The 18,512-nt window shown below is 35.2% G+C and overlaps 1 protein-coding gene across 1 annotated transcript in view; it reads right to left on the reverse strand.

Annotated features, from left to right (window-relative positions):
* RYR3 (ryanodine receptor 3) overlaps positions 1-18,512 on the reverse strand; it is a 438,620-nt gene that overhangs the window by 45,492 nt on the left and 374,616 nt on the right. The window contains exons 65-78 of the mRNA XM_051973649.1: positions 16,420-16,473; positions 15,052-15,151; positions 14,816-14,895; positions 14,239-14,315; positions 12,330-12,403; positions 12,051-12,068; positions 11,553-11,633; positions 11,007-11,095; positions 10,104-10,232; positions 8,720-8,824; positions 5,144-5,225; positions 3,052-4,379; positions 2,327-2,385; positions 969-1,140 (exon numbers count right to left, since the gene is read on the reverse strand). Coding sequence (XP_051829609.1) covers positions 969-1,140; positions 2,327-2,385; positions 3,052-4,379; positions 5,144-5,225; positions 8,720-8,824; positions 10,104-10,232; positions 11,007-11,095; positions 11,553-11,633; positions 12,051-12,068; positions 12,330-12,403; positions 14,239-14,315; positions 14,816-14,895; positions 15,052-15,151; positions 16,420-16,473 — 2,448 coding nt within the window. The remainder of the gene's footprint in view (positions 1-968; positions 1,141-2,326; positions 2,386-3,051; positions 4,380-5,143; positions 5,226-8,719; positions 8,825-10,103; positions 10,233-11,006; positions 11,096-11,552; positions 11,634-12,050; positions 12,069-12,329; positions 12,404-14,238; positions 14,316-14,815; positions 14,896-15,051; positions 15,152-16,419; positions 16,474-18,512) is intronic.

Genomic DNA, 18,512 nt, shown 5'->3' on the forward strand with positions numbered 1-18,512 from the left:
ATCTAAGGCTGCTGGCAGATAGTGGGTAAACATTCTGTTATAAAATGGTCATTGTTAATGATGGCTAAATATAAAAAGCAGGGACACTTTGCTTATGAACAAATAATTCTTACTTATGATAAGAAGGTTGGAGCTACTATCCAGGAGAGCTGTTTCCTCTGCTCCTTTTCCAATGGAAATTATAATTGCCATAGTCAATTCTTCATTTTCCTTCTCAATTTAAAGCCTGGAAACATTCCCTACTGGAACTGCCACAGCTGAAGTGTGGAATAGTGATAGCTCAGAGCCAAAGAAATTCCTGCTTTCTTTAGGGTAATAGACATTGTTATTGGAAACATGGGCAAGGAAAATATACTCTCTAGAACCTCCAATCAAAGCTCAAAAGCACTTTCCTATCATAACAATATTATAAAAGTTACTTGGATTGTAGAGGACTCTATAGACCAGCAATATTATCAGCAAAATTGGTATTAATAGGCCAGTCTGTAGCCTTCATGATATTTTTGTGTAACAAAATCTATCATTATGAGTATCAATTTCCAACGGAATACAACCTACCAGAGATTTCTTTTAAGGTTTCCCAAATATAAGGGAAAGTATTACATATGTGAAAATCTCTTGACCTCCTGGAGGAAAATTAAGCCAAAAAAGGCCTGGACTTCCAAAGACAAAAATCACTAACAAGTGTTTATTAAATGATGATTATGTGCTATACATGGAAGATAGTTACTTGTTATTTTTCCCTTTTCTTTCTTCTTTTTCTTCTTTTCTCAATGCAAAAAGGGATATATAAAATGGGAGAAATCAAAAGAGAATGAATGGGAATAGAAGGAGTAGAGGGTAACAAAATGGTGAAAATGAGGTAGAAGGTAAGTACTGTATGTTCTATTGGGCACTTCATTCCAAGAGGAATGAGGAATTCAACTGGAATTGGTTTCTGAATCAGATGTATTAGGTAAAGTGCTTACCAACATTTTGGTCTGATAAATTTCTAGGCCTTTGAAAAAATTAGCCATGAAGGCTTCAGGCCTATCCTCCTTTTGGCCATGACGACGCTTCTTCTTGGTCCTCTCCCCACCCAAGTTTTCTTCTTGTTGTTCCTCCTCCTTAACTTTGTCCCCCTTTTCTCCATCTTCCACACTAAAAAAAAGAATAAGAAGCCCACTTAGTTCAGATTAACTAGGAAATATCAGACCCAGAAAGATCACAAATAAGAGAAAGACTGTACAGAAAAGGAATTTAGTTAAGATAGGAAGGAGACACACAGGTAAGCTCCTTAAGGACATAATCCCTATTTTACACATCATTTTATCCCACACAGAACCATCCATAATAGATATTCAATAAATATTCATTGGGTGAATGATTAATAAATGTTGGGGTGATATTTTGGTACAGTTTATTATTTACTCTCTTTTTTTGTTATTCATTTTTTGGTGAGGTAATTGGAGTTAAGTAACTTGCCCACGCTCACATAACTAGATTTGAACTCAGGTCCTCCTGACTTCAGGGCCAGTGCTCTATTCACTGCACCATCTAGCTGCCCCTTATTATTTACTCTTAATTTTAGATACTTCTTCATTTATGAATTTATGGATCATAAGTTATGCAGTCTGTTCTCAGGATTATTGGCTCAAAAATAACCATTTTCTTTTAAGTTGTCATTTTCTCATATACTTCATCCCTTTTTTTTAAACTATCATTTTCTCTCATTTACTTTGCACTTAATATAGTATTTGGTTCTCTCAAACATTTTTCTGAAATTGGTTAAGTGCTGTGCACAAGGTTGGGCCAAACCACTGGGAGTTAGAAAGTTAAGTGATATAATGAGAAGGTAAAGCCTTTATATTTCATGCAATAGGATGATTACAGCTAATACAGAGGAAAATGTGTCCCAGGTTTGAATATCCACTTTCTGAGACATCATAAAAGCATCAATAGCTACAGTGATGTTCATTTAGGTATATTAGAAACTTCCAAACTATGATTTTTGAAACACTTATGAAAGGAGAGGGGAAAAGTTATCTAAGTATTAAGAGACAGCAAGGTAAAAAGAGATTGCAGGAAAGAGGAGGGGTGTGTGTGTGTGTGTGTGTGTGTGTGTGTGTGTGTGTGTGTTAAACCAACTAAGAAGATAAAGGAGGAAGTTGTGGAACAGGAAGAAATGATCAAGAAGAGATCAAAGTCAGAGAGGTCCTCACTTAATATTAGGAAAAAATGCTAGTTGATTTTTCACCACTGAGGTTTGGATTTGGGATGTATTTCTTGGTTATCAACCATGACAACTAGAACAGGAAACACCAAGAAAACATCAACCAGAACTTACTCTGCCTTCTCAGATTCCACTTTTCCTTCTCTTTCACTTTCAGTTTTCATTTCTGCTGCCTAGAGAAAAAGTAACAATCAAACAGGATACCTTATTTTCTCTCCTCTTCTCTGGCTGACTAGTTTCCCATACAATTAGGATTGTAGTATTAATAATGATAGCAATTGTTCACATATAAGAAAAGCTCATATGATTTACAAAGCACTTAACCTACATTATCTCATTTGAAAGATATTAGCAGCATCACAAAGGAAAGAAATGAATCATCTTCTGATGAGCATGTGGTTCTGGATATGTTAACATATCTTGAAAGCCTAAGTCAACTATAGTAATCATGGCTTTTTAAATCTTCTAAGACACTACAGATGTATTATCTCATGACAATAAACCTCCTTTTGTGTCTGCTTCATTCCAAAATTCACTCTGTCTAAACTTTCACATTCAATTAGCAATAAATGTATTTTCCTACCAAAGAGAAGGAGGCTGGGATAGGGTTAGGGAATACAGCGGATGCACCATGGATCCTACAAGATGAGAGCTCTCTGGTCAGTGGAAACTCCTTAGTTTTAGGTTCTCAGGATTTTAATATCCCAAGATCAGTGTAATCTAAAATACTGCTGATTTATTTAATTACTGGCTTTACTAGGGATAGTTTACAGCAGCTATTAGAAGGCACATTCACATTCCTGAGGGTGAAGAAAGGTAGATAAGCAGATTCTGCTTACCTGTGCTTTCCTTTTCTTCCGAACTGTGCTCTCTAAGGTGGGGGGCCCATCGTTTCCAATGATCTCAGAGAGATCCCCAAGGCCAGGGTCAGGGCCATGCTTTGGGCCACCTTCCTTCTTTGGGTGGAGCCCAAGAAGATCGGACATGATATCTGCCTCTCCCTTCTCACCCTTCACAAAATGCACCAGTTCGGCTGTGATGCTCTGCTCAGTCACTTCTGCCCTTTCTGCTTCTATAACATCATCATGGATGCCAAACTGTGTAGGATCAGGCATGTCACCAAGGATCTTGGTTACTCTGATGTTCTTTGCTCCTTCTACCAAGCCCCCCCCAAACACAGTATTCCAGAGAATCTGAAAGATTCCCCACACAATGGTGAAGAACAATTGGAACAATCCCACAAAAAACATCCAGAAGAAAGAAAAAAACACTTTGACCAGTTCTTTGACAGTCATTTTCTTCACCTTCCTGTACTGCTTCTTGAGGTTTCTAAGACTGGACATTTTCAGAAAACTTGTCACATTTCTCTTCACTGAGACACAGGCTGTGGCAAAAGCAGAAGCAGACTCCAGTGTTTTGTTTTCTTCTTCATCCTCCTTAGTTTCTACTATGCAGGAAGACTCTTCTTCATCCTCTTCCTCTTCAGGTCTTTCAACTGAGTCAGATTCAGAGATTTGGGATGCCAGCTGCATTTCAAAGATTGTGTCTTCACAGAAGTTTACAAATAATTCCATCTTTTCCTGTTCCCCACCTTCATTGACAACATCGAAGATAAACTGTCGTTTAGACTCTTTAACCTGAGGTTTCTCCCACTGTGTTCGGCTAGACTCACTGATCTCAAAGTAAACACGTTCAATTTTCTTGGCTCCACCCATTATCTCAATGCGCCCCAGATATGGTTCAAAGTAATTCAGGACACTTTCAGCGGGATCCAATAAACACTGCAGGCGGGAATCATTGGGCATGTGTTCTGAAAGATTGGTTAGTAACACAGCTACATTAAACCCAATGTCTTTGGCTGGCTCATGGAACCTGTCCACAAAATCAACGTAATTAAACATGTCATTCTCATCAGTCTCTGCACAGGAAAGGAGAAACTCAATCTCTGACTGGGGATACTGTTTCTGCCCTTCCATGGCTTTCTGGAATTCCTTCTTAGAGATAATTCCTTTCCCATCTGGGTCATATTCTTTGAAGGCATCTGAGTTGGTCAAGTCCTTCAGTTTCAGGAACATGTCAAAGAATTTCAATATCATTTCTACATTAGTAGATGACTCTACAAGGGTGTCAACCATCTGCTTACCAATGGTTCCATTTACAACATTCCCTATGAGGCAAGATAAGTAGATACACAAAACATGTTATTATTGTTCTTGAATCATGATGGAACTGGGCAGGTAAAAATAACTATGCACATGGTACCATAAAATTTTTCTCTATACGGAAATTTTAAAAATCAGCTCTCATAAGTCAGTATAAGCCAGCTCCAATAAAACAATTTCTGCTATACTGTCTTCTCTAGGAAGATGTGTGTGTGTGTGTGTGTGTGTGTGTGTGTGTGTGTGTATGTCAAAGCCAGAAAAGGTGATCCACTAAGAAACAATGGAGAAAGCAGCAATAAAGGAAAGAATAAATAAAATGAAATAGCATGATATCTGTTCCACTCCCTCTCCTTTGGCATAAAGCTAGAGCAACTGTATCAGAGGACTACAAAGGGGTAAGTGATATTATTGCCATCCCTTTGAAACTTATAGTTCCCTATTAGATGGCACAGATACAGAGTTTATAGCAGTCTAGTTGAAAACAGTAAGAAAGGAAAGCAAAGAAAGAAAACAAACAAAGGCTAGTGTTTTTTTTTTTCCTCCTGTAAATGATTCTGTATTTCCATTCATAGAAATCAGTTGGTTTTAGTCTTCTTTCCCTTCCCTCCCACTTATTCATTTGCTCCCACTCATTTTCCCGAGATTATCCTTTTCAATATTTGTTTTATTAAGCTTGATCTAAAAGACCTGCCAGAAAAGACCTGTATATAGCAGCTCACCCCCCCAAAAAAAAGAATCTGTGAATTTATAATTATACCAAAAGCCTCACCTTCCAGGAGGGAAAGCAGCATCACCACCATGTCTTGTAAGAGATCTAAGAGTTCTTTCAGCAATTTAATCTGACTGGAATCCTAGAACAATAATAAGAGATAGCCATAAATTAAGTGCACGCTTAACAAAACAGAGAGCAATAAGGAAGCATACCATGCTTTGAGGAAATGGGCTGAAGGCTATTCAGGGCCTTGGAATGAACTAGTGTAAGGAAGGATAAAAGTATTACCTAACACAGTATGGTGGAACTAACCAGAGCATGGCATATTTAAATACATCAAATTATGGACATCATACAAATAAATAACTTCCTGCCTTCCCCTTTTCAGAGAATGTCAAAGTTCATGTAAAATAATAAGCCTACTTATTCCAACACCTGACTTGAATAGGAGGAAGGTCACTGGTGTCCTCTTGTAAGACCCCTATAAGTTACAAATTTTCCCCATTTGTTCTACTTCTAATCCATGAATAATGTATTGCCTGTTCCTAATCCTAACTTTCCAATGTCTGATACCTATTCATTTAAACTTTTTCCCTCCATTCCAGCTCTACCTGCCCTTTCCACTGTGCCATACTCCCATTATATAATTTACAAAATTCCCTTCCTTTTGTCAACCTGAACTTAGAGATGTCTCCCCCATAGTGACAAAGCAGCCCTAATATCAACTCCCAATATTGTTCCTATGCAGGGTATTGGAATACTCATTACTCCTCTCTTGTTACTTAGAAACTTAATGATTCTTTGAGCTTCACTCCATTCAAATTTATCAACTTTGTCAATCACAATTAGAGAAGCAATTATTTATCAGTCCTAAAGGAAAAGTATTCTTTCTTCTTTCTTAAGAAGACTAGTATCTGGGCTCACAATTTTCATCTTCATTTCAACTCCTGCTCTTATTCTTTTTGTTTGCATGTTTTTTGTTCAGTTGTGTCTGACTCTTCATGACTCTATTTGGGGTTTTCTTGGCAAAGATACTGGAGTGGTTTGCCATTTCCTCATCCAGATGAGAATATTCACTGTTCCAATTAGTTGCCCTGCACTTATTCGAGAGAATTTTGATGTACAGGTTGATATCCCTTCAAACACTGTTTCCATGTTTTCAATCTCTTCAACTCCCATCACTTATTCTTCCATTCCACTTCACCTACATATCCCTACATAGGGATAGATATAGCTTGATCTTGCCAGCATCCACAATAAATTTCCTTTTAAGAATCAAAAGGTAAAATCCTCTTGTGTTATCAAAACTTATATTGCTCTCTTTAAACTCAACTTTCCTAAGAAAGAATACTCTTCCTCATTAAGCCTTTCTAGCCTTCATTACTAGACCACTATTATACCTTTAACTTTCTTCCTGATTTCAATTCTATAGTTAACTGGTTCAACTTTGTATCTTCTTCAACTGTATCAACTTTGTAAACTTGTCAAGTTTACATGCTGTTGAATAGACCTGGAGGAAATCATAAAGTAGAACTGGGTTCACTACACATTTATGATACCAATCTTAACTAGGTGCTCATCATAATATGACAATTCTTTTACTCATCTCTAATTGACTATCCTATTTTCCATAGAGGCTATTCAAAACCTTCTTTTCTTTCCTTAAGCTTACCATGCTATTTCTTCCTCATTCTTTCTCAGCTGAGAACTTTCTCTCATTCTGTATGAGAAAATAAAGACCATTTGCCATAAGCCCCCTCTTCTTTTCATTTCTTTACATCTCAAAATCCTTTAACATCTCATTCTCTTCTTTATTTCAGTCTCTAAAAAGTTGACTATATAAGACCAAATCCTCTAATATACCCCTTGATTCAGTCATCCTATATTATCTAGCAGATAATCTTTAATTCCTTACTTATACACACACTCAATAAACTCCATTGGATCCCTATCAACTTCAGGATCAAACATAGAATTCTTTATTTTGCTTTAAAAGCCCTTTCTAACCTTTAGATTTCCAGTCTTCTTACACCTTATACTTAGGTACTTTACAATCCAGTGACTGACCTTTTTACTGTTCCTCGAACAAGACACTTCATCTCTCAACTCAAAATATTTTCAGTATCTTTCCCTTATGCCTTGAGTGTTCTCTCTCCTGCTATCTCTGGGCTTCCTGGGCTTTGAGACCTAACTAAAATCCTCCCTTCTACAGAAAGTATTTCCAGATCTCCTTTAAATCTAGTATCTTCCTTTGAATATTTCAAATTTATCCTGAATATATCTTAACTATACAGTTATTTAGAGTAGTGTGATGGTGCAGTCAGGAAAACTCCTCTTTCTGAATTTAAATCCAGCCTCAGACGTGCACTAGCTGTGTCAGTGACCCTGAGCAAGTCACTCAGCCCTGTTTGCCTCAGTATTCTCCTCTGCAAAATGAACTTAGGAAGGAAATGGTAAAGTATTCTAGTACCTTTATCAAGAAAAACCCAAATGGGTCATGAAGAGTACAATATGACTGACAAATAACTAATCAGGAACAACAATATAGTTATTTACATGTTGTCTTCCTCATCAGACTCAGAGTTTGAAACAAGAACTATTTTAACCTTTCTTTTATCACCAATATTTAGCATGGTGTCTGTCCTTCAATACGTGCTAAATAAATGTTTATTGGCTCTTGAGAGTTCTTTTTTTCTCTCTGATAAGGCAATTATTTACTTTATTAGGAGAATTAATTTCTGAAATGTGACTACATTTCCTTCAAATACATTTCTCTTTAAGTCATTTGTTCAGCACAATTTTGATTATTAAACAAAAAAATTACTGTAATAGGTGATATGGCAATAGGGGGACTTCCCTAATTGTTCTCTAAGCAAGATGCAAATAGATCATATAGTAACTAATACAGACTAGCCAGTTCAGTATTTTCCCAGTTAATCTTTTCTTTCACAAATTCAAAGCCAAAAAGTGAAAAATAAGAGGGGTAGTAGAGAACATTCCAGGTAGATATGCCAGCCCTGTACATTTTTGACACATTATTTAAAGTAATTCTGCAAATGATCCTCTAATCAACTTAAAACATACTCAGGTTCTGTTATGTGTTACCATGGAGAGAGGAAGTCTACTCCTACATACGCCACATTTATTAAAAACAATAAACACTTTGAGCTATCTTGATTCATCTTGATAGAGAAGTGAGTGTTGATTGACATGCCTAAGACAGGAAGGCAATGGTGAGAGATTAAGTGAGAGATGGAAAGTCAAAAAGATCTGATATTGGATGGGATTTATTTAAAGTGCTTATAAGTCAAAATGAGGAGTTAGTTACTAGGAAGTAAGAAGGACTAAGATTAGGGAAATAAAGCACTAAAACAATGAAGAATCATGGTTTCATTGGTTGCTTAAGATAATTCAGAAGTGTTATCCCATTGAAAAAGAGTTTAATGACACTAATGATTTTTGTAAAGCATTTGTACTTTAATCCTTAGTTTCAGGATGAGATTCAAGAGTGCTCCACAGTACCATCCCACCCATCTGCCTATCTCACTCATTCACTCATCTACAGTGGAAAAAAGTTTCTGGCTTGGAACCATTTCACACACTATGATTTGCTATGATGATGGGTGTCAGTACCTGAGAGAGTTTCATCTGCATGTTAGCAAACACATGAAGGAAGCCAACAACTGCATCCCACAATCTGCTATGAGCCAGGCTCTGCTGGTTTCCAATGCAAGGGCCCTATGGAAATAAGAACAAGTATCACATAAAAACCAAGTCATATTCTGAATCCCTATTCGTGGCCTCTAAAAATCTCTCAAAAAGCTGGTACTTGTTTCCTGTTTACACTGTCATTCAGTAATTAAAAATTATTTTTCGTATCTTAGGTGGTTTTCCTCAAATATATTTTCTGAACATAGAATTGTTTGACTAGAAGAAACTACAAAGGTAATCTAGTCTATTCTCTTTCTTTTGTATATGTTATATAATTGCCTCTAAATTTTCTCCCGAAATTGTTCTTGAAATACCCTCTTTTCTCATGCTGATCCTACACTTCCAAATTTAAAATTTAACTTAAGGACTATCTCCTTGGTGAAGCCTTCATTGTCCATTTCAGTTCATGGTGATCTCTCTCTTCTCTGAATTAAAACAAACAAAGGTTTGCTGTTTATGACGCTGATTTAGAATTTGATTACAGACTGCTTTGTGTTACTGTTATTCATATTTTCACATATCTTCTCTATTTGAGTCTACTTAACTTGGCAGGTGTCTTACACTGATTTATAAGCCTAACAAAATGCTATATATACATGGTTTGTATTCTGTAATTATTTGTTGAATGAATGATATTAATGAGTCTTACTCTAAGATATCACCTGGCAATGATAATTGGGGGTTAAAATTCAATTTTGTTTTAAAAGTTCATTTGTTATATAGCACAGATGTTTTAAAGACCCACTTAAAAAATCCTAAATACCAAATATTACCAAATTGAAGCTTCTCTACCTTTATACATTTTGCTAGGCTTCTTTAGGAAAAGTCAGATTCTCTACATATGGTATGATTCCCTGCAAAATGTAGGCACTAAACCCAGAATCTACATTGTAGAATGTTTTCTTCATATAATTTATGTGATTTAACAGAACTTTTATAAAAATATAAAATATAAAAAAATATATAAAAAATGCAAGGTAAGGATCAGAAAGAATTTCTTATATATGGTAAACTCCATGACCTTCTTTTATAAATTCAAAAGTCTTAAGCATGTTCATTTTAATCTTATGATTCTGGGCAACAATATTAAGATTTAAGATTGAATTATGAGGAATTTATTTTTTCATCAATGAGAATTAGACAGTTCAGAGTAGCTCAATGGCTTGCTCTAAGTCTAAAACACACAGTGGGGGAATAAAATGAGACAAACCTTGGATTACTTAGCGATTTATTCTGTACATCATAAAAATCAATATGCCCATCATCTATGCATATGTTTATAAGCATGGACTCAGCAATATGTTACCTGGATGTACTCTGTAAGGGAATTGAAAATCTGTTTGGTCACAGCCAAAGCTTTAGAGAAGTTTCGCTGTCCAGATTCATCAATGATGTCCTTCCCTGAATAGTACCAATAGAAGTCACTGATTGATTCCTAAGAACAAACAAGATAAATTAATTTTTCAGCCCTTACATCCAAACTAAGTGTTATAGAATGGTGCAGGGGAATTTTGTATCTTCCTATTCCTCTTTAACTCTGTCACCACCTTGGAACCCAATGAAAATATATAGAAACTCTAGAAAATTAGCATCTCCCAAGCTTAAATGTTCCTCTTTAAGAGACAGCAGAGGCTCTAAACAGAACTAAGCAAGTATGAATGGCTCTTTTTAGAAACAATTTAGTCATAATGAAAAATGGGAGGTAAGAATCAAAAAAGATTGCCTGTTCTTAATTTATGGAATTTTACTTTTACATGATAAAATCCATGACCTTCACTAAAATCTTTTTCATTCATTTTATTCTCAAAACTCTACTTACCTTTCTGTACTCTTCTAAAAAATTTTCCTCTTCACTATCCCTTAAATCCCCTCTATCTTATTTACTTTGCAACTATTGTTCATTAAGTTTAGATTAGTGTGAATGAGGAAAAATGAAGAATGGAACAGAAATGGACATTTATATGTATAATGGATAATTCGGATTTTGGCCTTTTCCTAGAGTTTATGCTTAAGAAGTCTGATTCACAGGAAATTGTCTCAGTCTCTGTATTCCCTATACCTATGTCATTATGGATTAACCTTGCCTTTTTTATATATTTTTATTGAATTCTGTCACATCTCTAATATCTAGATGTTTAAGCCTTGGCCTAAACTTCTGGGGAAAATGGCTACAAACTCTAGAGCTCTGGCCAAGAATCTCTTTGCTTACCTGAAGGCGTAGGAGGTAGTCAACAGTACTGATGATGATATTCACAGTGGTGGTATTGCCCATTTGAGTACGAAGGAAGTTCTGAAAGTCTGAAAGAATCATTCCGGGGAATGAGGGCTGCCTCATTCTTGTTACTATCATCCTTTCCTAGCTCGGCTAAGTGGAAATATATTATCTACATAATCTTAAAAGCACTGACTTTTTTTTTTTTTTTAAAGACATCAGGGAGCTTATGGATTGATTTGTTACTTAAGCATCTACTTTACCCTGAAGATAGCTTTTTCCATTAAGAGAGGAAAAATAAAAATAAAGGGCACTAAGAAGAGTTTGCATTACATAGTTTGAATATTGGAAACACCCTAACAGGTGTTAATCAATTCCTTTAAGCTATGGACCACTTATGCTTGCTTTCCCTTTATAGGATTTCTTAGGAACAGATCCTTATGAATTCATATATTCACAATGGGAAGTTTTAAATAAAGTAAATAGTGCTGGATTTGTCTCTGTTCTTTGTTTTTCCCACAAGAATTTAATCTATTGACTTACCACTGTTATGACCTTCACAAAGCAGCTGCAGGAATCTGAAGAGATCACAGGTAAACTCATGATTCTGGAGTACCTTTTCACCTTGAAAATATATGAGATCATCTGTGAGCACTGTTTAACAGCCAAAGAAGAGGTTCTTCCAATGTAGATAGTTATAAGAAAAAACAGAGACCTACAAAATATGTTACTTCCTAAATATTCTGATGTTAGGGTAAATCCAATTAAATTAAAATGAAGATGAGACCAAAGAACAAATCCCTCCCCCAAGAAAATCCAAAAGATTTAGGTAACATGAAGCATATTTTATAACAAAAACAAGTAGCAGTAAATGTTTCAGTCTGTAACCTGTCTCATAGATGGAATATATTTATTGACCTGACAAGCAAGCCTTCCCATCCAACTCCTGCAACTAAAATGAATCAGGAAAGACGTAATTAAAGGTGATCTATTTCAGCATTCAACATATGATAGCTACTCAAGCCAAAAACTAAAACTTACCACGCTCCCGAACGATAACTGGGGATGAGAAAGAAAAAAGAATACAAGATAAGAAAACCCAAAGCAACAAAATCATTTTGGCAAAAACTTCATTATGGCGAAACTTCCTATAGTTAAAACAGAATTTAAGCCACATACATACTTTAACAAGATTTTCTACAGAAACACTATCTTGAAATAGACTTAGTCTTTTCTTGTTAAACAAATAGTAAGAGGGAACTTCAATAAGAAGTGATTAAGGTTTAAATCCTGAAATAGGTGGCTTTCATTATTACATACGTGTTCCTTCCTCAGTAACCATTCCAAGGCCTTCAGCTTTGTTCTGCCTTTCAAATGCATTCAGATCAAGGACACTTTTAAGAGACAGGGAGAAAAAAGATGAGAAGAACTATGTTGCTATACATCATATCTATCAACTAGGCACATCCTATAATAGGATTACATTCTCCTAAAGTAAGAGCTTGAAGGTCTCTTAGAGGCTATTTAGCTCAAATAATTCATTTTAAAGCTGAGAAATGTGCCCAAGATGGCTAGGGAAGCTAGTATTGAACCCAGATTCTCCGACTTCAGCCTTTTCACTGTCTCATGCTGCTCTCATTGTGTACAAATAGTGTAACATACTAAACTGTGATTCAGAGATCCTGAGTTGCAGAAATCTCAATGTTGTGCCTAAGGATATTATTTCAGGACACATGAATCAGTACAAGCTAGTTCTCTGTGTTTAGTTTTATCGAACTTTGTATCTCTGCCAGCACCAATCACATGTAGTGTACTTGAAAGGCAATTGCTGAAATTTCTTTTGAAGAACAGCATTTTCACAGTTCAGTTAGTTAATTCTTATTCTAATTTGTATTCACTTTTTTTTTCTGATGGATGAAGGTTTTCTAAAATTGTTCTTAGAGAACTGTCATAGATTGTGTTTTGTGAAATATTTAGATTGTGAAATATTTAATAGAGACAACAAAAAAATTATAGAATGAGCATAGTCTTATCCTGAGAAATCTTAGAATTCCTGTCATTCTAAGTGATGGGGCGTCAATAGAATGATTCTCTGCTTCTGTTAGTGAAATTACTTGAATCACCAAAGCTGGCAAGAAATACATTTTGACTTTTTTGCCACTAGATAGAGAACAGTAGAAGCAGAGGTTATCTCATCTCAAATTCTAGAAAAAATCAAATAGAACTGGCACAGATAGGATGCTATAGCTGAATAGGATGATTTCTCTATAAGTTTTCTTTTCACAAGGACACATTTGCCAGGTGCTCTTACAATTATTGAACTTCTTAACTAGGAGTTCTTCAAAAAGTCTATAGACATAGGGTAAATGATACTACTGTGACTACATTTTGACCATAGATTGCTGAGACTGAGCTAAGATAGAATCCTCTTTTTCCACGTCTTTCTTCTGCTGCTGATTCTCCAGGCCCAGTACTTGTTATCACTTATTCTTACTTTGGCAATGATATTTAGGTTAGGTATATCATACATGAGGCCAAGAGAATTTTTTGGCAGCAATTTCAATTCAGTCTCACTTAATAATTCAAATGCATTTCCAAGTATGAAAGCCCACAGACTTTTAAGAGATATAGTTTACAGCACAGGCATACCAAACATATCTTGTGTACAAATTCATGCTTTCTCAATAATACAAATACTAACATATTTTTACCTTTCAGGGGTACATGATACCAATATTTATACAAATTTGAAAATACAGCACCAGACTACATTGTAGTTAGGGAAAACACAATGTAAAGCTGGTTAAGTATCTTAATGGGAAATTTAATTTTCTGACTTTTCCACTCACTTTAGGTTTGGCTTTCATTGGAATTTATCTAGGGAAGGACTCAGTGTGTCTGTACATTCTCCCTTGATCTTTGAAAGGAAAATTTAAAAAAAGAGAGAGAAAGAGATGAGGTCAAGAGGATGGTAAAATTTGGTGAGACTAAGGAAGACAAAATAAATTTTGTCTTAATTAAATGGTGTTTGAAAATTGATTGGAAGGCTATAGGCATCTGAAATCTAATTCCTAACCTCTAAGCCTGAGCCTGAAACCTCTCCAAAATGTTCTAAAATGCCTGTTCCTCTCTCATAACAATCTCCTGATAAGTTGCCCCTTTGATCGTGTTGGTTACTTGAGTAGAGTGGAATTAGGAAACATGTCATAATTATATTTCCCTCATTTACCTGCAAGACTGCATAAGACCAGAGAGGCTTTGAAAGAATCCAGCATCCTTTTTTTCCTTCAGATAGTCCAGCATTTTCTGCATGGGAAATACATTTTAAAGAGAAAAGCAATAAACATTTTTATATCACATATTATTGGATGTCTCAAATTTTTTTTGAAGAAATGACAATTTCTCATCCCCATTGGTAGAGAGCATTTTACTCTAGGAGAGTATTTCTTGCTCATGTAGCACCTTGAATAGTAATATCTTACTTTGTTATGTAGTAAAGGTTTCCACTCACCAAAAGTACATTTCAATGCAATATTCCCTACCCAAATATCAATAAAATAAGTATTCTGTTTCTTTAGTAGCAGAAAAACATAGACACTGATTAAACTCTATTATGGGGAACTCCTAGCCTTATTACTTTCTTGCATTAATCACACTCAGTGGTGATCAATGATGAGAATAGACACTAATAGTTTTTGTCACTTATATTCTTTCTATTGGCAATAGCCTAAAGAGCGTGTCATTCCCCAAAGACCTGAAGTTTGGGAATGTTCCTGAGCTGCTATCTATATGTGGAGCACGATTACCTGCTGCACTCCAGGATTGCCCCCATTCAGAATGGCAATGCCAAGCTTCAGAGTCTCTACAACCATGGGTCCCATCTCACCTGTCATACCAAAAATAAAAGACAGAATCATTACATCTCAATTTAGGTAACTAGAAATAGCACCAAACTTTAGACAATTTCCAGTCAGAAATTTCATTTATAGTATTTATATAATTGTCTCCAGGTTTAACAAAATACTAATACAAAAAAAAATACCTTTGCTAGCACTAATCATCTGAAGGACCATCTCTGCAGCACCACGGTCATGCAAGCGAGCTTGCTGATAAAGAGTTTTCTGCTTCTCCATTTCTTTTTCCTGAATAAGAAATAGTATAGGAAAATCTTACTAGTCAGAAAATTAAGAGATGCATATATGTGTGGTGTGTATGTGATATATATGTGTGTGTGTGTATGTATGTATATAAGTATATAAATATACACAGAGATATTTAAAGAGAGAATGAGAATAAATATAAATTCATAGAAGGTTATAAAAACATAATCACAAGGAAAAAAATCCTTGGAGTGAATTTCTTGGTCTCTTTCCCTTGTTTCAAAGCTGTTCGCTTTTACTTCATTCATATTAGGAGGGTTAAATCCCATTCTGTGAACTAATGAGTGGAACACGTTCCTTTCACTTTAATTCCTATAGAAGGAAAATTTAGCACACAGAGTGTTTTCTAATATCTCTTCATGCTTGGGGGCATAGAGTGGGCTTACTCAAGAGAGGTATGGTATAAAGGAGCCACTATGATTTTCTATAGTATTTGGAGAAACTTCTTTTCTTCCAGAATGCCTAGGGTATAGATATTCTGGTTGGCAAAAGAGTTACTGTATAACATACATAGATAACTAGTTTTCAGAGATCAAAGGACCACATATCTAGAGTTGGAAGGGACCTTAGAAGTTATATTATCATTACAGATGAATGAGAACTTGGGAGAACTAGGGTGATTAAGTAGTTTGCTTATGGTTCCATTGGTCAGATGAGTGGTAGAGATGGGATTTGAACACAATTTCTTGATTCCGAATCCAATGATCTTTTATTACACCATGAAGAAAAATAACAGATTAAAGAGAGAAAAGAATGATAATGGGTTAATATGTTCAATTAAGCCATATTCTTGTATTGGGGTGTATGTGTGTGTATGGTGTAAAAGAAAAACAGAAGAGAAAGGCAAAAAGAGACAGAGTCCAACCAAGAGACAAAGAAAGAGATGAGTAGAGAGAACTTTGATAAATGGATTCTTAAAACTTCAGAAAACAGAGAAAATGATTCATTAAAAAATGTTGAGCTATACAAGGACTATTCCAAAATAGCATAGGTAACCCAAAGCATAATTAGTTTTTACAGTTTTACATCCTTATTTGTTGTTGAATGTTTCTAGAGCTCAGGGGAACAGGACACATTGTAAATAGTGTCTACCGAATGAATAGATAGTGTTTGCAGAATGAGTAGCGAGGATGCTATATTCCCATTTTTCTCTTTATCCCAGGCAGCCATCAGAGTAGTCACTTTCCTGGGTTCCTGGTATGCTGGCTTGAAAGGGGGTTTCCAGCGTTCAAATTCTGAAGAAGACTCACTTCAAAGGTCTTTTCCTTTTCTTCTTCCTCCTCTTCTTCACCACTCTGACAACTCTATATTACATTGAATAGAAATTGGGTGGAGACAGAAGAGACAGAATAATCAAATGAAAAGGCAATCTCATGAAATTACTATTTTTCTGTGCTGTTGTCTGGGATCAGGGAACAGAAGATCATCCATAGGAACTTCATGATCTCTAATCTTTTCAAAGGAAGAAAACTTTTGACAAATGGAAAAATCACACTCTAAATCCCTTGTCTGCAGATATAAAGAGGAATAGCAATTATTATCACAGAATCAATGATAGAAGTAGTGTGATACTTCCAAGAAGCCCTTTTCTCCCTAAAAACAGAGTTGGTTCTTTACTTAGCTTGTTTTGTTTCACAAACTACCTTCAAAGTCTGGTAAAACCTATGGACCCCTTTTAGGAATAATAGTCTTAAATGCATAAAATAAAATACATAGTATAACAAAGGAAACTCGTGGTATTTAAATACAATTATAAAAGCTTATTTTAAAAAATCATGGATCCAAGGTTAAGAACTCCTGATACAAAGTCAGGGTGAGACAAATGATAGGAAATAGGAAGTAGTTCCATTCTTGGATATTAGTCTAGAGGTTTTGGCAGCAGCTCTGGGGGAAACTAATAGGCAATAAATTTAGCAGTATTGGCAGTGTGAAAGATGAGGAACTCTGTCCCATTTTGGTACTGGGAATACCGTGGTAAAGGAATAACTACCTACACTCCAATTATAATTACAATGTGTACCTTCTACCATCAACCCAGAAGACCTTTCTGTTTGTAAAAGAATTGTCACTGTTCGGTAAGAAATCTAGAGCCTTACAATTAATTTTGCTTTTACTATTATAGAACCTAGTTATCTGACCTCTTTCATAGCTCCATGATCTCTCATTTGTTTCCAATAGAGTACTAAAAACCTCCCTACATATTGATATTTGAGGCTTTTGCCTTATGGATTCTGAACTTTGATTATAGACACTATTTGCCTATACTCTAGGAATTTTATTGAATAGGTTTTAGAGCAAAAGTATATAAGAACTTTGTATTGAGTCATTAACACTCTATTATAGCAAAACTCTAAAGCTGTTTGAAACAGAAATTTGCAGCTCTTAGGAAGGCAGAAATGATTAATTAAAATTACCATTTTTATTATCATAGGAACAATGAGACCCCAAACTCCAGCTTATCAAAACACTTCAAAATCTGGGAGTAGAATCCCAGTCTCTTTATTCCTTGACAGATAACTTCCTAAAAAAAAGATGCCTACCTGGAAAAAGAGTGCAACAAAGTTCTGTCGTTGGTCCTCTTCTCTTTAACAGTTTTATCTGTGACTTGAAGGCACTGATAGCATATTTATTAAATCTGAGAGTAAACAAAGCTGAGAGGGATAGCTAACACTTGCACATATAGGTTTCCCAAAGAGCTTGACAAGCTAGAAATGTGGGCTAAATCTAATGGTAAAATGTTTAACAAGAATAAATGTAAACTTCTATATGAATTTAAAAAATCAAGTAAGGTGATCTATGATTGGCAAAAATTAATCTTCCTTCCTTCCTTCCTTCTTTTTGTACTAAATGACTAATATGGAAATGTTTTACATGTCTGCACATGTATAATCTATATTAGATTGCTTACCATTTCAAAAAAGAAGGAAGAGAGGGAAGAATAAAATTGGAACTCAAAACTTTTTAAAAAAGTTTAAAATCATTTAAAAATGTAATTAGGAAAACATTATTTTTTAAAAATACATCAAATTCAGTAGAGAAAATAAGTGGGAGGAGATGGCAGAGGCAAAATAATACATTCATCCCAGAAAGGGAATGGTAGCAAGCAAAACAGACTTTCTGATCATTATGGAGATAATACAAGAACTGAAAAGGATTAGCAACAGTGATCAAAGATAAAAAGAAAAAAATAAAGAGGGTCATTGAAATTTTTTAAAGCACAATAAAAAAACAGAACAAGTTCAGAAGAGAGCAGAGACTTGCAGAATAGTTTTGAATATAACATTTTGAATTTATAGTATAATTTTTAAAAAGCAAGTAGCATGAAAGAGAGATTCAGAGTCTT

The sequence above is a fragment of the Antechinus flavipes genome, chromosome 2 (assembly GCF_016432865.1).
Source record: "Antechinus flavipes isolate AdamAnt ecotype Samford, QLD, Australia chromosome 2, AdamAnt_v2, whole genome shotgun sequence".
NCBI classification, from domain to species: domain Eukaryota; kingdom Metazoa; phylum Chordata; class Mammalia; order Dasyuromorphia; family Dasyuridae; genus Antechinus; species Antechinus flavipes.